The sequence below is a fragment of the Melospiza georgiana genome, chromosome 3, assembly GCF_028018845.1.
Source record: "Melospiza georgiana isolate bMelGeo1 chromosome 3, bMelGeo1.pri, whole genome shotgun sequence".
Lineage (NCBI taxonomy): Eukaryota > Metazoa > Chordata > Aves > Passeriformes > Passerellidae > Melospiza > Melospiza georgiana.
The window spans coordinates 13,243,729-13,271,147 of record NC_080432.1 but is presented as its reverse complement, the minus strand read 5'-3'; the positions used below and the strand labels follow the sequence as shown (position 1 = coordinate 13,271,147).

The window sequence follows — 27,419 nt, the reverse complement described above, 5'->3', positions numbered from 1 at the left end:
TCCATTCAGGTAGATTTTTGGCTTTCTGTCTGTTTTAGGTTTTTTTTTTTTTCATGTTTTCTGGCTCAGAACAAGTTGAGAAGACAACACCATGATGCTTGTTGGAATGTTTTAAGTCTTATTTTTTAGAAAGATAAGTTTAATTTCACTTCTAGGTCATACTATTTGACAACAGTTCTTTTAGCAGGAAGATAGTTTATCCTTACCTGAGTTGTCTTTATATTTGTTTGACTCAGCCTACAAGTCACTGTCATCATTGTATCTCCTAAATCTCAACAAGAATTTTGATCCTTTCAATCTTGCAATTACCTTAATTGGAAAAGTAGGCTCTGAGGAATTGAAGTGAGTTATTTAACTCCCAATTAATTGTATTGATTGCAGAAGGGTATTAAAGTTCATTGAAGTGAAATACACAGCACAATTTACTGTTTGTTTCTGTCCACATGGCAGGCTGCAGAGAAAAGAAACCTAAATGAGCACTGGGGGAAGAGGAAGGCTGGTGGACAGGCTGCTCCAGACTGGCACAGCTTTAGGAAGGGGTGAGGAGCAAAAGGAGCAGGTGTGGCTGCCACAGGAGAGCCTGGAAGAGGAGATCAGACAGGAGAGGTGCCTGAAATACTGCCCAACCTAAGCATTTAGGCAAGCAGCTTTATTTTGACTTAGAAGTTACCTTTATTTACTTATAAGTTACCTTATTTAACTTATCAGTCACCTTTATGTTACTCTTCAGAATTATTTATATACCTGTAGCAGAGCTAGAATTCTGTAAGAGAACTTTGGCATCTATTTATATTAGTTTATTCTTGAATCTTACTATTTAGTAGATCAACCATTTTCTGCTAGAATATGTGAGCTACTGACAAATGCCACTGCTGAGTGGTTCAAAGGGTGCAGACACATGAACATGCAAAGAGTCAGAGCTTTGTTCAGCTCTGTGAAAAATCAATTTAAAATCCTCTGTTTGTCTAGTAGAAATAAATGGGCCACTTTGCACAGGTTGAAAACTCTTCCTTGTGTGGCATTAGACTCCATCTGGGATATTAAGGTTCTTCTGACTTGGTGAGATTTGCTGCTGAGGTAAATACAAAGCAAATGCAGTTTCTTACAGATCTCCTCTGTTGGCAATGAAAACCTTCCAGAAGAGATGCAACCTGGAAACCAGCACAGGGTTTCCAGGTGCTAAACCACTGTAGGAATGCTCTTGTGTGCAATCATGGTAGAAATGCACTTGTTTTACACAACACAGCACAAGAAGTGATGTTCTCATGTAACTCCTTCCAGAAGTTTATCCATGCAGTTGTGGCCCAGGTGTTGGGATTGGTGACCATTTTTGGGCTGTAAAGGCAGGTGGTAATTGTGAGTGCCTACACATCCTTTCCTCTCCTCACATCTTGGACTGGTTCCTCTGCAGGGCACTCTGAAGCAGCTTTGGGCTGGTAAATCTGTGCCCTGGCTTCTGTGGCCACAGCAGCTCAGCCTTTAACTGCTGGATAATCTCTCCTTGGGACAACTGCACTGGTCTGACTGGTTTGACTGGTAACAGGGCATGATGTCAGTGCAGGGCACCCTGGCTCCTTCTTACCTGCTTTGAGCAATTCCCTGAGTTTCACAACAGTCACAAAACCACCAGACTCCAGCAAGTGACAGGGATTATTTATGCTGTCAGAGTAGAAACACAGTCCTGTGGTTTTGGAAATGAAAAATACAAAGAGTCAGCTCTACTACCTCTGAATTACTGTAACTGATCTAGCACAGTCTCTAGAGCAGCACATGAGTAAAATTTAAGATACTGATTTTTTTTGTTTATTCTCAAATCCTGATAATGTTTTTCTTATTTAAAAATAAAACAGGAGGGGACTGACTCCTGCCTAATAGCACAGATTAATGAAAAAACCATGTTCCAGTTCTCTGCCATACCATCAGGTTTCCATTCGTTGTGGAATGACTGGATGTCATCATAATGCAGCAATATTCCAGCATCAGTTTATTCTGTGGGTGGTATGAAACCAGGGGGTTTTGCTTTCCCTGAGACCTAAGGGAAGCTTTCAGACTGCCTTAGAGAATTCAGATTTCAGATACTTCTCTAGATTGGCAAATAATTTTTTCTGAAATTTTCTGTGCTTTTTTTTTTTTTTGTGTGTGTTCCTGTCATCACTGTGTTATCTCAGAGTTTACAAGTGAGGTTTTTTGGAAAGAAAATTATTACTATCCCTGATTTTTGCCAAATGACCACGAAGGGAAGGATTGTTATGTGGGAAATGGAGATCTGGGCTGGTCTTTATCGGGCACTGGTGGCTTCCCACAGGAAGCAATTTAAAAATGTTTGGGAATACTTGAGACAGCAGTAGTCATGCAGCAGGAATCGATCTGTGTGGGTGAAATAACAGGACTGGGACAGTGTGGGCCTGTGCAGGGTAGCTCTGCTGAGCCACTCCCAGCGCTGGGGCTGTTCTGTGTAATTAGCAACAATTTCAGTGTTCTGCTGCTGGTTTTTGTGTTAACAGCGGCTCAAGTGTTCGCATCAGCTGCCAACCTGGGAAAGGCTTCTCTGTGGTGGGAGCATGGAGTGCACTGACACATTGCTGTTTAATTAATTAGCTGTGCTTACGTCACGAGCCAGACTCTCGTGTCTGATGCATTGTTTATTTATTTTATATATTTATATTTGTTCAAATATTTATTATCGTCGGGCAGTATGAGCTCCCCTGGCCGGGCTCTTCCTTCCCCGGCGGGCGGAGCGCTGCGATCAGCTGGGACTGCGGGAAGCGGAGCCACCGCCGCGGGCTCCGCTCGGAAACCACCGGAGGGAGAGCGCCGGCATGACGTCATGACGGGTGTGCGTACGTCACTCTGACCGCGTCACTTGTGCGAGGCGCGCCGTGACGTCACCGTGACGCCGCGCGGGGCGGTGCGTTGCCGGGGCGACCGGACGCCGCTCGCAGGGCGGGAGGGGGCGCCACCACCGCCCCCGCTGCACTGCGGCAAGGCGGGGCCGCCGCGCGCCCGGGGCGAGAGCGCTCCTCGCCACCCCATTGGCTGCACCCCGCGCGGGGGGGCGGGGCCTCCGCGCCGGCCCCGCTCCCATTGGCGGGGGCCGCCCACTCACGGCGCTGCCGCCCCTCCCCTGAGGGCGGGCCCGGGCGGTGCCGGCAGATGAGGGCGCGGCGGGTGCGGGCGGGGCGCCCGCGGGTCCCGCTCGTCCTGCGGTGGAGTCGAGCCCCCGTCCCGCTGCTGCCCCACCGGATCGGCCCAGGGAGGAGCCTCCCTGCACGTCCCATCCCGTCCCGCTGACCCCGCGCCTGGGAACCGCCAGGTAAACCGGGTGGGGTCCCGGTGGGGAGCGCCCCGGGGAACCGTCGGGGTCTCCGCTCTGAAATTGCCGCACTTGTAGATCGCCTGAGACGGGTTTTTATATTTTTAATTTAAAGGCTTTGTAGTTTTTAACGTTGGCTGGTGCACGGGCAAGCAGCAAAGTTGCTGTTGTTCCTGTCCGCAGCCTCATTCTGCACCATCACTTCCTTGCGTTTCGGCTGAGGATGGAACCTCTGCCCATCCCTCCCTCCATCCTCACCTTCCCTCACGCTGTGCCCTGCGAGGGACAGCAATCCTTCCTTCCTTCCTGCTTTAATGACTTGCTGTGAATCACAAAAAAGTCCAATCAGATTGTGTGTTTCCATAATGAATTAACTCTTGGGAATCCTTTGCACCGCTTGATTTGGAATTCTGAGTATTAATAGGAATTTCTGTTGTCATGTATCTTTATATGCTGTGCATCTCAAATGGGTTGGTTGGAGTTAAATAATTTGGAAACTTTTTTTTTTCCAATTGTCATAGTTGAAGAAGGGGTTAACCTGAGCTTTCCTTGCAGTAACAGAGTGGAGAGAATCTGTACAAGTTGCTTTTTCTCTTAAGAATATGATTTCTTACAGGCTTTATTTTGCAGCTTTTAGAGAGTTCTTGCATTAGACAGAATCTTGCATGCGTCTTTATATTTCCAACAGGGTTTCCTAAAGGACAAAAAGGCCAATAATGAATGTCATGTGTAAAGCTGCAAAGAGGAGTCCCGTGTTCTTTCCAGAATATAAATAAAAATACTTCTGTATGCCTGTAATTAAGTCTCCTCCTTCATTTGTCTTTGCAGTAATAAGCATATAGAGAACTGTATTTTAATGTGCTGAATAAGCAAATAAAGAAGCCTGTATTGAGAGACAAAGACTTGATTCTCTCTGAAGGTGTCATCACATTTTAGAGCACCTGTCATCCCTTCATGCTGGGGCTGCTTCATGCTCCACAGGGTTGATGTGTAGTAAACTTGTTACCACTGAAGCACTCAGAATTTTCCCCTGTAAATTACATGCTCCTTTCTTTTGCAGAAACAAACAAAGAAAAAGTTTTCCTTCTCCCTTTCTTTCCTTGATTGCCCAGTGTAACCATCCCATAGCACTCGCCCTCAAAATGGTGATTTATGGAGTATTGACATTGCTGGTAATTCCACTCACATTAAGCCTATTTTATGGTGGGAAACCAAGGGATTATAGTACTCCATCACTTACTTATCTCATCTAAACATATTTTTAAGCCAGCTGCTCACACGAAGCCAGCCCTGTGTTTCATAAGCCCTGAGGCTCTGCCCCTGGTGCTGCCCTGCTCTGGCTGGGCCATTTCTCCTGCTGGCAGCAGAGCCAGGAGGTGCTCAGGGCTGGATGGGATTGCTGCTGACATCTGTCTGCACGCTGACAGAGAGAAGTCTGCACCAGGGAATCACCACAGTGACACTGCCCCAGAGTTATCTCAGGGATGAGGACACAGGCACTGATCCACTTTACCTGACAGTGTAAAATTCCTCTTTTACTCAGAATTCTGGGCTTGTGGAACCTGTGAGGAGCTTTCTCTTCTAAAGCTGGCTGTTTGGCATATTTTACAGCAGATTTCATTTGACAGAATTGCTGAAATGGTATGAAATTTTCTATAGGGCTTGTCCTCTGTTTTGTGGCTTTTTTCCCTTCTTTTTAAATCTCATGACTGTGGGAAACCAAAGAGTTCTCTCAGTAGGTTCTGGGTTTTTTTCCCTCTGATTTAATTCAGCTGCTCTTTGGAGAGGATGAAAGCTTACAGTTACCTCTGCTGTGATTTCTGTTTCTACCAACAAAACAAGCAGAAAAAAGGGCTGGAACAGCTTCTAGAGGGAGAAAAAAACAGGGCTGTTTTGTGTATTTTAAGCATCTTTTCTTTCAGAAAGAGGGTGATGCAGAGGTGACATCTATGTATGGTATGCTTTTAGTAACAAGCTATCAGGTGTATTTTCTCTCAAATTCTCTATAATTCTTGCTTTATAAGTAAAAATTTGTGTGTGGCTTTTAAGTTCTGTTATTAAGTATTTCTATTCTGAGCTCTTTGGCTGTGCTTTACTTGAACATGAAACTGTTAATTAATGCCCACAGTTCTTTCCCAGCAGAAACTGAATTAGTACTTTGAACTCTTATTCTGCTCCCTGGTGCTATACATACAAAAGAAGAAAAAAACTAATGAAATGTAATCTTGTTTTATAAAGTGTTTTCTGCTGTTGTTATGAGCTTTGTTCTGGGGTTCAGCTTAAAGCTGAGGAATAAGAGGTTTTTGGAGCTGCTCATCCTGGCTCATAAGGAGTTGGGAGTGTCAGGTGTTGGGGGTGAGAGCTGAAGGAGATTCAGGTGTGGTTTCCTGACTCCCAAGTGCTGCTGTCCCTTAAATTGGTCTCCTGGCTTGGCTTCTGAATGATGCCAGTCAGATGGGCTGAGCAATGGGCAGAGCATGGGGAGAGCAGAGCTGAGGGTGGGAGGTTTGTGGGAACAGACAAAAGTATCTGAATGTGTGTAAATTTGCATTGAAATGTTCCTCTATAACTTTGGCTGGTTATTCTGAGATTTTGGAAACCTTTCTCTTGTGTCAGAGGTGAGATTTCCCCTCTGGGAAGAGGCAGCTCAGAGGAAAGGTGGATAATACCTGCTGCTGTTCTTGGGTAGGGTTTGGTGTGCTTTGCTCATCTGCCTCTCCCTCAGGGCTCTGAGAATATGTAAATTTTGTCAAAAAGCCTCAGTGCTTAACTTTAATACTGTGGTAATTTATCCCCAGTAATTGCTGGAGTGCTGCAGGTAAAGCAGATCAAGCCTTAGCAAACCATGCAGTGAGATTTGCTAAAAACTCTTTCTCTTCTAGGCTCAAGTAGCCAAAGATGAGTCGTGGATTCTCAGAAAACAATAACTTCCCCTATGACAACAACCAGATGGTTCTGGATATGATCCTGTGCTCCCTCATTGGGGTTCCTCAGCCCATCAACTGGGACAGTGTGGCAAGGCTGGTTCCAGGATACACCTCCAAAGAAGTGAGTTCTTGATAATAAATAATAATAAAATAAATATAAGAGAATATTTATTATTCAATAAAAGAATTTGTGTGCTTTGAGCAATGCTTTATGGAGAGGAAAACACTTCCTGGGGGGAGGGAGGGAAATTGAAGTTAATAGTTTTTTTTTCTAAAATAATTTGCACCTAATTGAAAAAGCCAAATGAGCAGTAGATTGAAATGAGGTGGAGGGTTTTGTTTTGAGAAATGTATTCTGCATTGTATCTCATTAGAACTTACACAGAATAAGAATGAAAATTACTGGGAAGGAAAAACTAAAAAGTGGAATTAAAAAAAGGTGGCTGTGCTGCTGCGTTCCGAACTCCCTAGCTAAGACTTGGGTGGAAGGGATGCCAGTACCCACTAACCCTGTGCAGGCTGTGGTGTCCTGGCTAGGAAACCGAAAAACTCTGTGTGTGTTGTTCCAACTCTGAACACGGAGGGGTTACAGATCTCTGTTGGGTAAGGGGTGCAGTTGCTGCTTTGTGGATTTTTCTCCCTTTGGTTGGAGTAGAGTTGGAAGAACCTCTGTATACTTCTCTTTCTGGATTGCTGAATTTCCTAGTAAAATGCTCTTTTTTTAAGAAATAATAATAATCTCAACTTTTCCATTTCTGAGAGGGTGCAAGCTAAGAAAAGAAAATGTCTTTTGCCCTTGTGATTCAGCAAAGCTGAAAGAAAACAAGACAGTGGTCTTGACTTTCTTGCAAACCTAATCAAGTGTGTCAGCTCCCATTTATAGCAGTGCTACTGGGTGTTGCTGTAACCTTGGATTTCAAACAGAAAAATGAAGGATTGAGTGTAGAAGCTTCTGTGGAATGTTGCTGCCTTTCAAGTTCTTGGCAGAGGCTTGGGGACATCTCTATTGTTCACCTTTCAGTGTGCAGACAGCATTGTGCATGTTAAATAAAATAACAGTATCAGTGAGCCCTCTCCTCACATTAAATCATGTGATTGATGAGTACAAGTCTGATTACTCTGTTTTTACAGGACTGAATGTCTCCAGTATGTCCCTATTTAAGGAGTCCCCAGTTAAGGCAGTTAGATAAAAGCACAGATATATCAAATTTGTGTCTGGCATCCCAAATTTGAGATGCTGTGAATATCAGAAGGATGTCCCTGTGTGCCCCTGGACCAAAGGGGCACTGGCATGAAGTGTCTGTTAACCCTAAATAAATAAATAAAACCAGCTGCTAATGGAGCCCCACACCTGTGTCACAGGAGGAGCACCTGTAGAATTAAATAGATTTATTTGTATGTGCAGGTTACCTCTGTGTAGGACTTTGCTGAACCAAACCTGTAATTATGATTGTGTTAGTACAAATTTACAGAACAGAAAGACTTTCTAGTTCATCAAAAACAGGGGATGGGAAGTTTATAGGATTGCAGTGGAAAGCAGCAGTCCCTTTTGTGCAAATTGGAATGGAAGCCATAAAGTAAAAGAATAATAATTGTAGATCAATTTCTATAGCCATTCTTAATAACATTTGAGAATTCAAACTCTCCCTATAACTTTCTCTTTTGAAAACTAGGCTTAAAATCTCACAGGGTTTAAGGAAATGAAAGTTTAAACAGGTTCTATTTTATCTTTCTATTAGAATCATTAATGATGGTAATTCTTCTTTTACTGTGTGTTTATGTACTTTCTTGATGCCACTAAGTAGGCAGCATTTTATGAGTTTGATATCAGTGACTGTTCACGTGCAATACAGTATCCATCTCAAATCACAGTTATTAAAAATGTGCTGAAAGCTGCTGCTTCATTGTCCTATCATTTAATCTTGTGACAGTGTGCAAAAAGGTTTGATGAGCTAAAAAGCAGTGGAAGTTCACCTGTTGACAACCAGTATAACCCCCTGATGGCTGCTGGTGGGAGCCCTGTGGAGACTTTAGCTACGTACATCAAATCCTCCCTGCTCGATTCCCAGGCAGAGTTTCAGGAGCCTGCTCTTGGGCAGGATTCCATTACTATCACTGGTATGTTTTCAGTCCTTCTGACCTGTACTGGCTTTGATAATCAGTGTGTGCATGCTTCTGGCCTGCGGGGTTAATTCCACCCAGGAATGGTAGTCATTCATCTTTGGAGGGTACAGTATGAATGTAATGCATACAACAAGGCACTTGCCATTAGTTTAGTTTAAGAATCAATGTTTGCTGGGTATTTTTGGGAACTTGTCCTGCCAAGAGGTATAAATCTTTCTGCTGAATTGTGTTTAGGATTTTGGTGGTGTGCTGTTAGCCCTGCAGCCATCTGAAGTCACGTTTAGCAGCGTTATTAAAATAACTGGAGAGTATTGTGAGGACAAGCTGCAGGAGGCTGAGGAGGAGATCCCTTGAGGGCAAACCTTCCTCTCCCAGCTACAAAACCTGTAATTGCAATGGATAGGTACAGAGGAGCAAAATGTAGCTAATTTTTGCTTCAAGACAGTCTTGAGATGACAAATGTGTCTTGGTCAATTATGTGTCCCAGTAATTATTGGGCAGAAGAGGACCAAACCCAATAGTTGTAAATTCAATCATAGCACAATTAAATATTGTTAACAATTCCTTTTGTACTGCTTCTGTCAGAAGTTTTAATTATATGTGTGTGTTATTCTCTGATTTTCAGTACAGAGATGTTCCAGTGACTTTAGAACTTGGTAGATGTGTTTGCACCACAAATTTGCTTCAGTGATGAATAAATAATTTGTGTTAAAAATTAAGATGACAGTGAAGCATTTAAATGTGTTCTCTATTAAAATGTCCTTCACTGCAGCTTTCACTGTCCCCTTTGCAGCAGAAAAAGTGCTGTTTGACCTTTGTTCAAAGTGGTTTTAATAACTCTAATGAAGGGCTAATACTGGAAAATGTGTATGGAGTGTCGAGCCTGGGAGTGCTTCCCTTCAGCTTTCAATGATGTGTTCCATGCCTACTGTGGATACATGCTGCTGGCACCCACAGGTCCCTGTTTGCAGGATTAGCAGCTTCCCAGAGGAGAGTTAACGAGCCAACTCTGCCTCTGGAACTCCTGGGACAAGTAGTGCATGTTCTCTTTCTAACAATGCACTACATGTAATGAGTGTTAATGCAGTCAAGTCCACTAATGTATTGTTTCCTCTGACAAGATCCCAGCCCGAGATTTTTCTGTTTTCTTTGTGACTTTGGATAAATCATTTGCCCTGTTTGAGTGTAAGTTGTTGATATGAAATTAGGGTAATTAATTTTTTTTCTCAGAGGCTTGGGTGAACTCACCTTCTTAGTATTTGTGAGGTACTTCTACATTTCAGAATTGGGGATTTGAGACAATCCTATTTGTAAATGGTTTTTGTTTAATTAATTGCTTCCTACTGGATTTATTCATGTTAGCTAATTGTTAGGATCAAGAATTTTGGGCCTGTTTGCATTTGTTTGTAGTCATGAGTAACAGCAAGAAAAAGGAAATCATACCTTACTCATTCTGAGCTGGATTCTGGATTTGGCTGGGTTATAAAAGCTCATTTAATACTTGCTAATTATAAGGCCAACTGCTGCTAAGTCCCTCTGATTGCATCTCATGACAGTAAACAAGCACAGAGGACAGCTTTTACCTAAAGGATTTGTTACAAGGTCAATCAATCTGTAAGCTTTGGAGGGGAGGAAAGAAGCTATGAAGCAATGTGTGGTGAAGTTCAGATGTCCCCATTCATTTGGCTGTGCTGCTTATTCCTGCCAGCATTATTGCCTTCAATAAATCACTTCACTGTGTTCACAATGGACTTGCTAATGCATTTGCAGGCAGAACTCTTTCATATCATGTATCTCCACAGTCCCTTCTTTTAAAACTCACACCTTTGATTCCTGCAGTGAGGATGGCTGTCCAGAGAGCTGTGGCTGGAGCAGCCCTGCCCAAGGTTTCATGGGGAGTGAATCTGTTGAGTGACTTCCCTTCTGCTAGTTCTGCTCCCTCTATTTAGGCCTTACTAAGACTTAACTGTGCAAGGCCTTTGGAGAAGACTAAATTTGGAGAAAGTTTAGTTTCTTCCGCCTCTGGTGCAATAATTTTGCTTTCCTGAAGGGCATAACTGCTGTGTTCTGAGCCATATCATTTTTGCTGTCAGTTGTTTAGCCATTAGATGAAGATGAAGTGGTCTGTCTTAATCTCCTTCAGCCTCTTACAAGACTGAAGAGGGAGATGATGTTTCTGGACCTCCCAGAAGTCTGAGAGAATGGCATAATCATGGAAAATCACCACCCTAGGGTTTCAGTGAAAGACCGTTACAGTGCCATTCCATTGTTTAAAAAGATAATGATCTTTCTGACTTCTAAGCAAAATTATTGAAGTTTCACATTGCAGAAATCCATCCACAGCTGGAAATGCCAGTCACTGCTTTAACCCTTGGTCCAGCACTCAGTGATTTGGTGGCTGAACTCCTGAACCTCACTGGGTTATTGTGTGCACCTCCCACTGCTTGCAGTACCTTTGTGAAGATGAACTATTTGAAGTACACCTGTCCTTTATTCCTGGAACAACCTGTGTGCCATTGCTCCACCATGACAGCCACACTTGAGTTGCACTTCCAAGGTGCTTAAGAGCCAAAGATGAGGAGATTTTGTTCTAATGCTGCTTTTTTTTCCTTACATTGAAGGAAGGCCCAGTGCAGCCTCCACAAGGAGCTGTTCTTCAGAATCTGAGAAAGGTCCTGTCCATAACAGTGGGGAGAGCACTGATGAAACCCAGGGGTAAGAAGAGCTTTGTGTATTTGTTATCAAGGGGATTGTAGAATTGACAGAAAGATGTCTAAATTGTTGAAATTTATCTACTACCAGAAAGAAAACAGCTGGAAACAGCCTAATGAATGCTGTAAGAAATTTGGAAACCTTCTGTTGCTGCAGAAATTCAAGGAGTTGGTTTGAGAATGTTGTGTGCAATGAGATATTTATAAATGTATGTTCCTCTGAGTGATTGATCACTGCTGTGACAGGAATGAGAAACACACCTGGTTTTATAAAGGAATGAAACAAGACTGATGGTCAATTACACTTTTGAAAACACTCTTGAACATATATTTGTCCTATGTAAAAGCAGGAAAAGAGCTGTAAGTGAAAAAATTCCCCATGAATTCCAGTAGCCATCCAGGTCACTTTTATTCCATCACATATCCCTGTTTTCCACACTATATAATTACACATAAAATAATGTTTGTTCGAAACTTAAGCATCTCTCTGTAGAGACAGTGTTTACTTGAGCCTAGCTTCAAGCAATTCTTAAGAAATAGAGATTTTTAATATACAATAAACCAAATCTTAATTTCCACTGATGAAAATTGCTGTTAATGTCCTTGGTGCCTCAGTGATTTAGGCATCTATATCTGGTTATTCTTTGAAGAAAATTAAGAAGGGAGAACAAACAAGTTCTCCATATAACTCAGGTAGTATCCTATAACAAGCAGGTCACAAAAATGGGGAAGGGAGCTAGAAACTTTCTATTTCTATTTCCTTAATTAAATCACTCTGATTATCTGTAGACTATATGCCTCTGTCTTCTTCACCTGTCCAACAATAGTTTCTATTAATAGTTAGTAACTGCAATTTGTTTTCCCTCTGTTAATAAGTGACATCAGTGACATCAGTGTTGCAATACATGACCCAGAGCTGGAGATGAGGCTGTTGGGATTTGGTGTTCTGATTCTTTAGGCTCCTAATTTGCTTTGTGGCTGTTTTCCTTTGGAGGCCCAATATGGTGATCCATGTGTGTGACGAAGCCAAAAACCTCAAAGAAGATTTTGTGTGTCCTCGAGACCTGTTGATTTCAGAGATGAAATACTTTGCTGAGTACCTGTCTGTGGATGCCCAGCGCTGGGAGGAGGTGGACATTTCTGTGCACTGTGATGTTCACATCTTTGACTGGCTGATAAGATATGTCAAAAGGAACTCCAAGGAGTCTGAGGCTGATGAAATGCCCACTTTAGGTAAAAGCAGATAGTTTCTTGTAGGTTTGTTATGTTCTGTACTAATTAATGATGAATGGTTTTGGTGCAGTTCAGCCCCAATCTGTTTCTGACTGTTGTCAGTGATGCCTCAGGTTTAGCTTTTATGTTTTTCAGGCTTTAGTGTGTGGGTCTGGGCTCCATATTATGGGATGGTGAGCTCTCTGCACAGAGCAGGGAGACAAAACAATTCCTTCTCTACTGGGCACCAAGGACAAATGATCCAGATCTCAGCCCAAGAGCACAAACACCGTGGGCTGGAGAGAGAAAAACAAGCAGGGTGGGACTGCCTGGGTTGAAGCTGGAATGGGACAATGAACTGCAAGGTGCAAATGGAGCAGAACTGATCACAGTGACAGACCCCGTGCCCAGTTGTGCATTTTGTGACCATTTTGGTTCATCTTGGGTGCAGCCCTGGCTGGGCTCTTGTGCTGCCCAAGGTGCATCCATGGAGGCCTCCTAATAAATCCCTGTTTATTCTTTAGCTCTGTCAACCTCTGTTCCAGGGCAGCCTTCTCAAGGCAGCATCAGTTGTTAGAAGAGTATTGCAGCAGAGATCCTCTGGTCATTTCAGCAGATGGCTCTGCTTTGCCACCACTGACAGCTTGGAGGAAACATGCTGAAAGTTGAAGCAATAAAAAAGCCCCAATATATTTTGGGATGTGATGGTTTTAATTAAGACTCTTCAGACCCCTTCTGACCAAGGGCAGAGTGGTAGATTTTAAACGATGATGATTGGTTTGTTTGTTTCTCCTTTGCTCCCTGTTGGTACAATTGCAATGTTTTCTGCAATTTCAATGCAATCCAATACAATGGTAGAAGAGTCTTTGTGGATTTTGAGGCAAGTTTTTAATTTTTTAATGAGCCTTTCCTACCACTTTTTAAAATATAACTTTTTTCTCTTGGTTTGTTTATAACTTGCAATGTGAAGGTTATGTTGAAGAAATCTCAACTGGGTGTGATGGCTACAGATGGAAGTTAATCTTGTGTAATTGTTTAGTCATTGCATCCCTGTGAAGCCTCCTTTTCCAATTTTAATAGGGTTTCCAATTTTAATAATTTTTCCAGATTATAGTTCTACTCTGGCCACTGATATTGTAAACCAAAAGTTTATTTCTTAAGATGGTTAAAAGGTTCTGAGGTTCTGTATAATGGAAGATGGAATGACAAGTTTATTGCTAAAATAATAGCTAACATGTTAAATAGGAAGAGAGAGGGATGGGATGTGAAATTACAAAAAAAAATCCATGTAAAAAACCCCACCTTTGTTCTGTTGCCTTCTAGAACCATCAAATGTCATCTCAATCCTCATTTCTTCTGAGTTTTTGAAGATGGATTCATTAGTAAGTATTAAGAAGATTGATTTTCTGGCATGAGGGCACAGTTAATTACCAGGTGTTTTAACAGCTTGTTCATTGTGCTTTGGCTGTTAGATAAACAGGTGCTGCAAGGAGAACACTGTGAGATTTTGAACACTTCTATTCAGTGCAGTAATCCAATATTTGCAGAATCTCAATGCAATAAAGAATGTGTTATTTCTAAATGTGGTGGTGTGATCTAGAGTGCTTGTTTTATATCCTTTTCTATATTAATGATGTATCTGCAGTTTAGGATCTGATTTTCCAGCTCTGTATAAGAGCTGCTGACTTTGTTGAAATGTTTGTCAAAAGCTCTGTCATTGGGGTGGCCCACAGCACAGCTGTTGAAGTTGATATCCATGAGTTTTGTGGTTCTATTTCAACAAGAAATTGGAAAGTTACTGAAATTTTTGGAGGAGAACATAAACTAAGTCATGTTATTCAGCATGAATTTTAGGCAGGTCTGAGGCTTGTTTTTTGTTTTTAAGCCAAACTAATATTTGATTTTGGTTTTTCCAAAACACCACACTATAGTAGGAGTCCTGGTAAAATCTATGTATTGTATGAGTGGCCTTGCCCCAATCCTAGTTGTTCTAAATGGGCTGCAGCTGTGATATCCTTAATTGGGCAGCAGCTGTGGCTAATGAAGATAACTGGGATAAAAGGGGGTGGGCTGGCCGGTCAGGGAGGGCCTTGGAGGAGCCCTGACAAAGAAGCCGGAGCAACACTGCTGTGAAGAGCTGCTTGTGAGTAAACCACTCTGAAGGTATGGCACTCTAGAAATATGATAACTACAATATGATTACAACAAGTAAGTATTAAGAAAGATTGATTTTCTGGCATGAGGGCACAGTTAATTACCAGGTGTCTTAACAGCTTGTTTGTTGTGCTTTGGCTGTTACATAAACAGGTGCTGCAAGGAGAACACTGAGATTTTTAACACTTCTATTCAGTGCAGTAATCCAATATTTGCAGAATCTCAATGCAATAAAGAGTATGTTATTTCTAAATGTTGTAGTGTGATCTAGAGTGCTGGTTTTTTATATCCTTTTCTACATGATTGATATGTTTGCAATTGGGGATCTGATTTTCCAGCTCTGTATAATAGCTGCTGACTTTGTTGAAATGTTTGTCAAAATTTCTGTCATTGGGGTGGCCCACAGCAAAGCACGGCTGTTGAAGTTGATATCCATGAGTTTTGTGGTTCTATTTCAACAAGAAATTGGAAAGTAACTGAAATTTTTGGAGGAGAACATAAACTAAGTGACGTTATTCAGCATCAACTTGAGGCAAATCTGAGGCTTGTTTTTTTTGTTTTTAAGTCAAACTGAAATAGTTTTCCAAAACACTACACTTAAAATAAAAGTCTTGAAGCAATTAGTATGGGGGAGTTTTGTCTAGAATTCCTTGACATTGATATTTCTATTTTTCCTAGGTAGAGAAATGTATTCATTACTGTCACAAAAATATGAATGCTATTGTAGCCACGCCGTGTAACATGAACTGTATCAACGCTAATCTTGTTACACACATTGCTGATCTCTTCAGGCACAATGAGGTGGAGGAGCTGAAGGACAAAAGAGACAAATTTAAGAGGTAACTTTTTTGCCTTGTAAAACACTTCTGAAGTGCTGTTGAGCTTTGAGATCATATTTCATAACAGCTAAGGCTGTGCAGTTAGAAATTATATATTATATATATTCTCATGGAATGTATTTTTAATGCAGAATACAATGGTGTTACTTCAGAACTTTATATTAAAATTACGAGCAGAAGGAAAGAGTGTTTATAGGAAATGAGCAAAAGGAAAGGCCACACTAGGAGCATGGCATGGGAGAATTATTCATGAATTCTCACATGGGAGCAAGGATTAGGGGAGAAACCTTTCAAGGGATGACATGCTCCTAATTGGTAGAAAATGGTTTGGCTTCAGCATCCTGTGAGCTTGGATGCTTGGGCTTAGAATTCAGGGTGGCTGGGAGGCTGAACAGTTGTGCTGGAATGTTCTGTCATACAGCAAGATCCCGGCTCAGTATCAAGATAAGGGCCAGTTATTGGAGGGAGACTGACAGACAAGCAAGGTGAAAGTAAGGGAGGATTTGAGTCTGTAGGGATGAGGGCTTAATCCTGGAATGCAATGCAGTTTCACAGCAATATGGACTAATTAAAGGCCTCTTAATCAAGGCAGAAGCTGGCAGGTAATATTGGCAAGCATTTTAATAAAGAAAGAAATCAAAATATCACTTTTGTCACACTTGTGTAAAAATGAGATGGGCAGGATAATTTAAAGGAAAATTATATTAAAAGCTAGATTCTGTGAGTGACTTTGCTTATCAGAATGTGATTGTTAATCTCACTATACATAAAGTGATTTTCAGGTTTTTTTCTAATGGGTGAGCTGTGTTGCTGTCATTAATAGTAAACTTTTCTGCAAGAAGATTGAGAGACTGTTTGATCCAGAGTATGTAAATCCAGATTCCAGAGGAAATGCAGCAACTTTATACAGGTATGGCATTTTTATATGGCTGCTTCAATAGCAAGGACAGCCCCTGTGTTTAGAAGCCCTGCTCTTACTCCCGTGCTTTCTTTCCTTCTTTCTCTTTTCCTTTTCTTTTTTTTTTTTTAAATCTAGGTGTTGTTTATGTAAAAAGTTGCTAACCAAAGAAACTGAAAGGAGAATTCCTTGTGTCCCAGGAAAAATCAACATAGACCAACATGGGAATATTGTCTATGTTCATATAAGGTAGTGAATATGTACCTATATAAAATGCTTTTTCAACTGTGATTTTGGGTGATTTTAGAAGTACTACATACTCAGATGCATTACAAAATTAAGTCACAGATATGTGAAGAATGTATGAAGCATCTCAACTTCTTGTATTACCTAGCAAAAAATAAAACAGGGGGATGTGATGATGATGATGTGCTACTGAAATTCATTCAGCACTGCTGCTGCTGAATGGAAATGGGAAAACTGCAGCCATGATTACTGGGAGGGCTATTTTTGGGTTGCACTGCTTTAAATAGAAAATACTCAGCTAATTCTTTCATCAGATGGTTTTAAAATGTTTGAAATGTTTGCAGTTGATGAGAGATTGAATGAAATGCTGCATTTCTGCAAGGTTTTTAGTGAAGGATAGACCCCACTGTGTCAGCCAGGAAAGGCTAAAGAGTATTTTCTAATCTGATTTTATGCTGTCAAATCAAATGCTCAACCTGCTTAAAGGCTGCTATGAATAAACTTTGCCAGTTGTTTTTCTGTTCCTGCAGTATTTGTTGGAGGAGCTTGCAGGACCTGTTCTGTCTGCAGGCCTGATTCATTTGGCACAAATGTTTAATTGAATTCTGTGATCTGTGGCTGTGAGCAGCTGGATTCTCCTGTTAATGAAGATCAGTCCAAGATCAGCTGCAGTTCCCTCCCTCCCCACATGCCCATTTTAAGGGGAATGGTGGGAGATCAATGACAGGAAACCTTTCCCATCAGATCCCTTTTGTTCAGAACAGCCCAAACAGTTCCATATAGCTCCCACCAGTTATTCCAAGGTGTGGAGTTAAGTTCTGCCTAGCATCTACATAGAACCAAATCTTGTGCCCCTGTCCTGACCTATTTAAGATCATTGGTGATTAGTCACATAAAATTCATTAATTGCATTACTTCACTTAAGCTCCATGTATGTAGCTGCTCTGCAATTCCCAGCAGATAAATGTGCAGGGCTTTAAAGTTACTCAGAGGATTATCTAGATTCTAATTGTTTGCCTTGTGCTGCTTGTGATGCTTTGCTACAGAGTATATTTACTGAGAAGTGATGCTGGCCACTAATGAATTCAGGCTTAGGAGCTAATATAGTTCTATCTTTAATGGTTTAAAAATAGGTTTCTATTTATTGGTCCTCTAGTGGTGCCTAGAACTGACTTCCAACTGGATGTGCTTAGACTTACTTATCCTAGACTTACTTAGCCTAGGATAGGCACACAAAATTTAACAAAAATGCTTCAGGCCAGGCCTTAAAATTAGGAAGACATTTTATCTGCCCTTCCTGAAGATAACATGCCCCACTGCAAGTTGCACATTCTCTTTTGAATTCTGAAGAGGTGTGTCTCATTTGATCACAAGGAAGCAACAAAGTCTTGCATTTTTGATACTAGAACTGCCAGGTATGTGCCTTCATCAAAAGGGCATGAGCTTGTGTTTTCAAACTGTATTTCTTAACTATTGTGTTACAGATACATAGAAGATGTTTATCTTAGCTTGTAAATTTGCAGTATATGGACCTTGAGGTGAATCAAGCTGTTTTGTTATGAGTGAGTTTAGGATTTTCTGAAAGAATAAAGTCTCCTCTGTCATGCTCTGAATTTAGTAATCATTGTTTCACATTGTATCCCTCCTGTTGTAACTACTGGAGGCTTTTCCACCAGTGTTTTCTGCTCTTTCTCCATCTTGTGGTCCTGGTAGCAGGATCAGAACAGAGTCAACTCTCTGCTGTTTTGCTTTTTCAGAGACAAAACCTGGGAAGTGCATGAGTATTTAATTGGCCTTCACGAGGAGCTGAAATCCTGGCGGGACGTTTACTGGCGGCTTTGGGGAACGGTCAACTGGTTGAACTGCTCAAGATGTAACCAGGTTCGGGAATGTCACTTTGGCTTGTGGTAACCAGGTTAGGGAATGTCACTTTGGCTTGTGGTGGGGGACTTTTATGGGGTGAAGCAGGGATTAAAGCTGTTTGGATAATATTTGCTAATAGAGCTAGGTACACATTCTTTACAGTGCAGGACTTTTCCTTCCGTAGGTTGTCTCACCTCTCACTCTCTGTGTTTTTGCTGTTGTAGTCTTTCCTGTGCACTGAGTTCTCCCACTGCCAGTACCACTCGCAGCCAGTTCTTTATCCAGGTGTAGCAAGTGCTCTGGGCTCCACTGGCACAGGAGTTTATCCCTGCTGTAACCAAAAAGTTCTTCGGTTTGACCCCACAACCCTCCCAAAGGTACTTCAGCTTTCCTTTACAGAGCAAAGCATGTGCTGGGGTTATGTTAGGAAAATGGATCTTTATCCAAAGTAAGGATTGGAATTCAGAAGTTGAACTTTTGTTGTTATACTGACTGGAATCAGTTCTGCCCATTACCTCCAATATTTGATCTTCTGCCTCTGTGTATTGCAGGGCTGCAAAGTGAGGGATCATCTGGTGGAGTTACCTCCAGAAAGCAAAGATGGGGATGCTCTGCCATCTCAGAGTGAAGAGGGGGGTGCTCTGTCATCTCAAAGTGAAGAGGGGGATGCTCTGCCATCTCAGACTGCTCAGATCTTGAATGATCTGCTGCTTCATAGAGATGTTATAGTTGTTCCTTTCACAAAGGATGAGAATAGGTAAGAACATTGTATTGAGTTACAGAAATAGCTTAGCCCTCAACAGTGAACACGTGTGCTGTTATATTGGAGTTCTCTCCCATTTCAAAATGAGTCATAGGCCTTTCTAAGGGCAACTTATTTTTGATTGTTTACTTGGAAATTGAAGAACAAGTACTTTCTCCTTTCACTTTTCAAGCTTTTAGTCACTCAACCCCCATAAGCATTCACTGCTATCTTTATATTTTAATGTATTTCTGTCAAGATGTTATGTGCCTGACTCAGAGGTCTGTCTGCTCTCTTGATACATGTCCAGTCAATGCAGACTGATTCTGAACTAGTGGAGTAGAAATATTTAATTTTGGTTTCTGTATTTCTCTCAGTGATTCTGGTATTGGGCTTGGTGATGACAAAGGCCTTGAATGTGATGTGCTTGTAGAACCAAATACACCATGGGGCCCCAAAACTGGAGAGATTAATGCTGTGAGTGCTGATGCTTTTCCTTCTTTTTTTCTAATAATGAGGATTCTTTGAAGAAGTTCTTGAACAATTTTTAATAAAAATAAACCCCATATGTTGTTGAAGACATAGGTACAAAATACCCACTTGATGAAAACTTTCCCATGTCTGCTGGAAATATTTCAGTGCATAACTTCCTTGATTTTTGATCAAAAAATCAGCTGTAAATATTTTTAATGCTAAACTTACTTTCACTAAACCATGAATTGACTGCATTAAATTGGTCAGTGGTTTTCAAGCTGACCAATTGGGTTTGATCATTCCACCAAAGTTTGGAGTTCAAGATGGGAGGAGGCCTGGGAGTTACCAGTGTAGAGTGCTGTACTGTAACATACCACTGCTATTTTTAGAATTTCTCTCACTTTTTTATTTGAATTATTATTGGTTTTTTAGCTTATATGTTTTTTTTTTCTCCTTGTGACTACAGTTTTTGTCTCTGAAGAACTGGACTGTGCAGCTGGTTAGTAAAATATTTTACTAATTTTAAATATTTCTGCTTCTGTACTAGCAAAGAACTGGCTTTGAGTTTTGCCTTATTTCCTAATAAATGAGACAAAAAATGTGTTCTTTTGCTTTAATTTGGAGGTTGCAGTATAGCAACAGTTTTTACAAGACAGTATGGTAAGTGTGAAGTACTACTTTTGCATTAGAAGAAATGAGAAATTCCTTTGAATGTGTTTATAAATGGCAGCAAGCCACACTAGCACTGCATGCATCAGTTACTAATAATTTTTTAGGCTGGCAGAAACATCAATCAAAATCCAAGGTTTTGAGTATATGTCTCTCTTGGCTGGTTTGAGCTTCACGTGCTAATTGTTAAGCTTCATCATTTCTCATTACTAGGCACTCATTATCACTTATTTAGGTAAATGTGTAATATTTAGGTAAATATTCAAACAATGTGAACATCACATTACTGAACATTTCCATAATTCTGTACTGATTCACTCTCTGGTCACTGAGATAGAGAGCTATGTTGGATGTCAGCACCCGCAGGACAGATTTAATAAATCATTTAATAGAAGCCCAGGCTCACTTTTAATCTCTGGCTCTCCTGGTGTTGGTTAGAAGCAGCAATCACTGTTTTCTGAAGAGGAGGAGTACACCACGGGCTCAGAGGTCACTGAGGATGAAGTGGGGGATGAAGAAGAAGTGTGCAAGAAACCAGGTACATCAAGTCTGTACACTCCTCCTCTCTGGAGTTACCAGATAGGGATTTGAAGCAGCAGAAGTCCTGTGTAAGCAGATTTTGAATATTAGGTGTTTCAAAAATGAAATCCAAAGTTACTTGAATTTTATCCCAGGTTTTCCTGTGGTTAGATACAAATTACCCCTCTGCTTGATGCCGTCAAAAATCACTGGCAAACAAGAAAAGCTGCAGCTATTCATGTCTGAGAAGTCCCTGGAATTATCAAGCACTTATTTTGCAGGAAACTCTCAAATTAATGAGATTTCATGTAATGAATGTTGGAAGAAAAGGCAGCAATTTCATGACTGCTTTTACATGCAAAGAAACCCCTGCAGATTTGTCTTTTGATTACATAGAGGAATGATTGGTTAATGTAGCTAAATTGTGTCTGCATTGAAGCTAAGCTGTATATGATCTAAAAATACTTTTATTCCTTTTTTAATGTGTTAATGGGTTTAGGAACATGGAAAGTCAAAAACCAACTTCTCCTTTTCACCCTACTAATGATTAATTGGAAGAGAGGCTTCCAATGATTTCTTTGTTCTCTTTGTTGTTGCTCAAAGGGTGATTGGAATTGTACCAGTATAAAAATATATATAAATTTTGAAAGAAAATGTTGTAATTTAAATTTAACCTTGTTCTGACACTGCTCAGAATTTAGTCATTGAATTAATGTGGTCCAAAGTGTAGCTTGTATGTGCATTAATTATTAAAGGTAAAAAATGTATGCTGTTATGTGCAATCACTCTGCATTTTAAATGTTGAGTTTCTGTATATTTCTCATAGAAAAGCTTTTGAGTAGTGTTAGCATGCCTGCAACACTAACAAAAGGAAAACAGCCTATTGATTTACACTATTTGTAAAGAAATAGAGGGGAAAAATACTTGAGTAGCTCTGTAGTTGAGAAATTCCAAATATCTGAGGGTATGAATAGACATTTCTTCTATTAGCAGGGAGAAAGGAGAAATTAAAGAAATCCTACAGGCACCCAAAGAAAGCAGTTTCTTCACCTAGTGTTCAGAAAAGGGAGAAGCCATCTGATAAGGTAAAATCACAGCTGTGAACCCAGGCTCTCTGGCTGGCTTAAATAATGAGGAATTTTCTCTACGTTTTGGACTTGACTTTAGACAACCACTTTAAATCTGTTTTTTCCTTCAGCAGTCAAGTTCCCGAGATGCTTCTCCTTTCATGTAAGTGATTTTCAAAGCCCTTAAGAGCACATTTTAGTGTCTCCCTCTTCTAAGCTGTTCCTGATAACAGGCTGTGTGCACCTTTCCCTTGCAGTGTGAGCATGCAGCAGAACAAATGGGATGCCTCCAGGTCCCTGAGATACAACCAGGATGCTCAAAGAGAAGATGGTCTGTTCCTGCATGAGTTTGGATTTCATGAAGTTAACATTATGCAAAGGAAATGAGCCAGCTAATTTTCTTAAAACTCACTTAGTTACATCCCTGTAGGGTGAATTTAATCTCAGACCCAGCAGTGGGATTTGGGGTGTTTGTGTGATTTATGTGCTTTATTTGGAATGTCAGCACAGAACCTACAGAAATTATAGTTTGTCATCTCATGATTATAAAAGTATGCAGATATTTTATCCTCCATCCCTGTGGCATTTGTTGTCTGTGCAGATAAACAGAGAAACATCCACTTCCATCTCTTTCCCAGTCTCTCTGACTAAAAATATTCAGAACTGGGTTAATTTGTTCTGCCTTTTATAATCTCTCCTGAAACTCTTGTGCAATTTTACTGTTTTAAAAACTTCTGCCTCCAAACCATTTCCTGAGATTTTGATCTCAGTGTAGTGCCTCAGGCTGATTCTGATATCTGCCAAGACTGCTGAGGCTACATCAGGATTTAGGAGCCTGGCTGTTCTAGACTTTTATATAAACTAAAAAAAATTACAAATCCATATCACTAAAGTCTGTGTCTAATCCTCCTTGTGTTCAGTAGCAATGAAAACCTTTGTTCTAAATATCCTTTCTTATTTCTGACAGATCAGAGAAGAATGTCTGAGATCACAGGGCACTTAATAAAAATGAGACTGGGAGACCTTGATCGAGTCAAGTCCAAAGACAGCAAAGAAGTAAGATTTGTCCTGGCAAAATGTGTGTTTGCAGAGTTGAAGTGAGCCTTGGTTAACAAAAATATTAAACACAAATAAATACAACATCTATTCAACACATAAGCTAAATAACTAATTTTATTCATCTTCATTTTGTTCCAAGCGTGATTTTTTTAAGGATTTGAGTTTAAAATAATATTTCAAGTTCACTGCTTTTAAAAACTGCTCATGGAAAATGGAATGGGTTTAAAAAAAAACAGTACTGGGTTGTGATAATGGACAAAACTGTGCCATAGATTGTGCTGAATATTAGTGATATTCTTATGGAAAGTCACTGATTGCATTGAAATCATGTCAAAACTTGATTATTTTTTTCTGGATTCCAGTATGCAGGAGGCATTTATTCTAGACTTGAAGCTCAGATAAAAGCCTCAGCACAGGTCAGTGCACGACAAAGCAACGCTGAGAAGAATCCCAGGTAAGATTTTAGAATAAAAGCAAGAAAAACTCCTGGATTTTTGGGAGTGTGGGGTGGTGGGTTTTAAAGAAAAAACATGCTTCACTTCACACACTTCTTATGGATCAAGTTAAGCTTTATGAGGTGCAAAAGCTTCCCTTGGTCTCCAAGAAGAGCTGGGATAATGAAACTCTTGGAGCCATGCTGGGGGGAGGTTCACTGCAGCTCCAACATCATTTTCTTTTTGGGAAACTACAGAAAACTGGAAAAGTGTCAGCCAAGAACAAAACCAAAAAACCTATACACATCAAAAACCTGCATTAATAATAAAAAACCCCTACATTGATAATGTAAATATGCTTCTCATGTGTTTTTAACCCAGGTCAAAAACCCGTTTTGGCCAAGGCCGTCCCACATAAGGATTCAAGGACATGCTTTAGCCAGAACTCATTACTGCTTCCTGAAACTGCACTGCACTCTGACAATGGACAATGCACATCTCTGAAAGCTTGCCAGTGACTTATTTATTACTTTAGGCCTTGTAAATTATTTTGTGCTATAAATGAATGCAAACCCAATAAGGTCTGTACTTATTTTAATTGTAAATATACTATTTGTTAAAGTTAAATTTAATTGCTTTTTTTAGGCTGTTGCATTAAGTTGCATAGGAAATATTTTATAAATCTACAAAATTAAATTATCTGACTAGTTTTATTTATGGGGGAAGATACAATTATGCCTTTTGGTATGCTAGAAATACTGAAAAGGAAAAAGCAAGACTACTGAGTTCTGAATGCAGTCAGCAGCATTAACCCAAGTCTCCTTGTGTATTTATATTGTGTTGTATTTGATGGTACATTTTAGGTCAGTCTTCTGGGGATTTGCATTTAAAGTCCATGACAATACCTGGGACTTAGACTAGTTGAAGCAACATTCTCATGCAGTTCTGAGGCTTCCTTGTGTACCTCACACAAGTCCCACTCCTCTGAAGGTGGGTGGCAGGTAGGGACTAGACCTCCAAAGATGCTCTCAGTGCTGTGAGGGTGCAGCATTGCATCTTGCATGTGAACCACTTGCTTTTCTTGGATATGAAATCTGTGCCCATCCCCATTCCTCACCCCCCCTGCACAGGACAGTGCTCTTATTCCCTTCTAAAACCCAAACCTTGTCATGCAAAGCACTTCTCTCTCTAACTAATGCCATGCCACTAAATTTCTGAGCAGATCTGTAATTAATTCTGCATCTTTCAGCAGAGATGTATCACTACAAAGGCTTGTGCATGCAGATCTTTTGGGTCTAGTTACTCCCTGAAACCTGCCTGATTAACACTGTTTAGAAGTCAGATGCACTTTCAAGTTCTCTATTTGGAGCAATAGAACACAAATCCAGGGCTATCAAAATGAAATCACTTGTGTGGAAAATGTTGTATATTAGCAGAGAAAATGGTAATAATAATAATGATGATGATGATGGCTGAATTCAAGGAAACACATTCTGACTTTTTGAAACAGGTAGAGAGCTCAGGGAAAGCTTATTCCAACTCCTGGCTGTACAATAAATTTGGAGTTTGGAATTCAGTCAGCAAGTTCCTGGGTGGGAGGGTGGGGTAAGGAGAGGGAGATTTGTTTAAATTCTCTTCTCTCCATTTTTGTTTGTCTTGTTCCTTGATGATTTTCGGCAGGTGTTAGAAGGCTAGGATAGCAATACTTGAAAATACTGCTGTCAAGGTGGAAGATTTTTATTGAAACAATTAAAAATCAGTGTTACTTGTGTGTTTTGTCCAGTGCTGTAGCAAATTTGGAACCCAGTGAAACCAACAAGCAAAATTGGATTTCAGTGGCTTTGATTTTGGGCAGGAGCTGTAACTTTGCAAGAGTGCTTTAATCTGTTACCCAATAAATAAGGTTTTGTGAATGCCTCAGGCCTGTTTGCAAGTACTGATGCAGTTTGAAGCACTTGTAGTCAATGTTGGAGACTGATTGTTGTTTGTTGAAAGTATTATAAAACCCATCAGGTATGAAAAATGCAGTAGGAAAAGTGCTTTGCTGCAATTATGTGACTCCTGATAGAGGGTTGTTCCAAATTCCCATGGTAAACCTGGAGTGAAAGTTGCAGGCTGCATGTGTGTGTGTTTAATTTTCATAGAACTACTGACTAGAAGAGAAAGGAAAATTCTGTTGGTTTTGTTCTGTGGGGAAGTGTCAGTTCTACATGCCAGAATTGTTTAACTCAAAAATATTTTTGAGCATATACAAACAATATATATGATGTGCAGTGTTATCTTTTTTTCCCCATGCCAACCACCTTGAATTTTTATCTTGTATTAATTTTGAAAATTTGTCTTGGTTTAATGGAAATAAACATTATTAATTTAAAAGTGTGTGAGTTTTTTATAGATGCTTTTAAGAGCTTAGTATGTGCATAGATATTGTTTGATGGTCTCAATCATGCATGTGTATTTGTGATTGAATTGCAGCATCCTCATACAGCCTTTTTATCTGTCAAGAACAGGATATCATTAAATGCAGAGCTACTCCAAATCCACAAGAACTTCAAAGAATTTTTATCTGCATCAAGTTTTGAAGCTGGATTAAAAATTCCTCAGTGAGCTTGCACTACAACTGACTCAAGTATGGAAAATGTCAGGCTAAGCTATGTTTAAAAAAACATGAAACTTTGCTTTGCACTGCCACAGTGCAAATTGTTTAAATGGTACAATCTGTTAAATCTGTGAATACAATTAGTTTCCATGATTCTGTTTCTAGGAATTGCTGTTTGGATGTCTTGGATGTCCTGTGTTTGTGCAGTTGGGCTGTTGGGAAGGCTGCAGTGTCATCCTCGTGTCACACGTGGGTATAAATGAACTTACAGCACCTTGGAGCTGTGCCTGTCTCCTGGATGCCCAGAAATCTTGGGGAAAGGGACAGAATCTTAAATTCAGTCTTTGCTCCAAGGGAAAAAGATGTTGTGTTAGGAGAAGTGTGGACATATGGTTGGCCCAGTGTGTGAATATTGTGGGCATGTTTGATGTGACTGAGTAACACCTTTCTCTTGGCCAGAAGGGAAACAATGTTTTAAAAACCATTGTTTCCTGTTCTTGTTGAGTGCCCAGACATGTGGGATTGTGTTGGGAAACTGCTCCTGTGCATCAGATGCTTGCTTTGAGCCATATATGAAATTTCTACTTCCATTTAGGCACCTCTCTCCCCACTCCAGGCCAGTGTGATGCCTTAAATTATTGCTGATGTCCAAGAGGGCAGCACACACGGACCCTGCAGACATTCCCCCTGCAGCTCAGTGAAAACTGACCTTCATTAACTCTACCACTGTGTTCTGAGCTTTTTTCTCTATTTCTTAAGAATTAGAGAATTACAGAATCCTTTGGATTGGAAAAGACCTCCACAATCGAGCCCCATTTCTGAGCAGGTAAAGAAGACTTGACTCATGCTAAATTTATCTTCCCATAGGAATAGATTCACTGCTGACTCCCCTGCTGGCTGTATCTATAAATAAAAGCAGCCAAAGGCTGTTCCAGGCTTGAGGCCAAGTGACACACAGAGTGGCCATGTCCCTGATGTCAGGGCTTGTCCTGTCTCTGAGCAGCACCAGGGTGAGCCTGAAGGATCCATCAGCCCATGGAAGGCTGCAGCAACTGGTAAAGTGTAACAGGACTGTGGGATCCTACACTCTGGGAATCACAGGGGCATTGAATGCCAAGTTCTGGGAGGTGCTGCTGTTGGTTTGGACCAAGATCCTCACAGCAAAACCACTGTTACAGCTTCCAAAGAGAGAATTAGAGTTGTGCTGCATCTCAGCAGGAGTTTTCATCCTACACCTGCCTCTAGGGGTTTGTGTACACCAGGGGCCTTCTTCCTTCAGCTTTTGGGCTGCTTCCCCATGGATAATGTGGGAGGTCTTGCTGGAGTTTGATCCCCTAAGGTCTCATGCCACCTCTCATGGCTGATCTTCCAGCTCTGGGGGGGCCCTTGCTGAGAGAGCTCCCAGAGAACACCGAGGCTGCATTGCCTTCCCTCTGCTTTGGGATTAAGGCATCCAGTACATGAATATTTCCAGTGGTCAAGAGGATTTTTTGCTATAACTTTTTGGTACAAATATCAAATTATGTAGGCTCTGGCCTGGCTGTGATGGTCTGAAGGTGTTTGGTGAAT

The 27,419-nt window shown here is 40.8% G+C and overlaps 1 protein-coding gene across 2 annotated transcripts; it reads left to right on the top strand.

Moving 5' to 3' along the window:
- Positions 1–3,184: 3,184 nt before the first annotated feature.
- On the top strand, positions 3,185–25,627 carry SANBR (SANT and BTB domain regulator of CSR). Of its 2 annotated transcripts, none has more exons than XM_058021459.1 (21): positions 3,185–3,313; positions 6,196–6,361; positions 8,172–8,358; positions 10,986–11,079; positions 12,070–12,308; positions 13,611–13,669; positions 15,120–15,280; positions 16,104–16,190; positions 16,317–16,427; positions 18,182–18,305; positions 18,512–18,664; positions 18,839–19,044; positions 19,407–19,506; positions 19,970–20,002; positions 20,611–20,710; positions 21,682–21,776; positions 21,893–21,921; positions 22,016–22,089; positions 22,726–22,814; positions 23,180–23,271; positions 23,633–25,627. In XM_058021459.1, the coding sequence occupies exons 2-21, from the start codon at positions 6,212–6,214 to the stop codon at positions 23,667–23,669; spliced, it is 2,220 nt and encodes a 739-aa protein (XP_057877442.1). In that variant the 5' UTR covers positions 3,185–3,313; positions 6,196–6,211; the 3' UTR covers positions 23,670–25,627. The 2 variants fall into 2 exon arrangements, with proteins under 2 accessions (XP_057877442.1, XP_057877440.1); XM_058021457.1 differs by having other exon boundaries at positions 21,890–21,921.
- Positions 25,628–27,419: the final 1,792 nt, after the last annotated feature.

Bases quoted from the DNA above. Each gene is read 5' to 3' on its own strand.
- SANBR (XM_058021457.1), top strand. From the start codon at position 6,212: ATGAGTCGTGGATTCTCAGAAAACAATAACTTCCCCTATGACAACAAC. The intron at 11,080-12,069 runs GTAAGAAGAGCT...TTTCCTTTGGAG, and splicing joins AGCACTGATGAAACCCAGGG to GCCCAATATGGTGATCCATG. The intron at 22,815-23,179 runs GTAAGATTTGTC...TCTGGATTCCAG, and splicing joins AGTCCAAAGACAGCAAAGAA to TATGCAGGAGGCATTTATTC.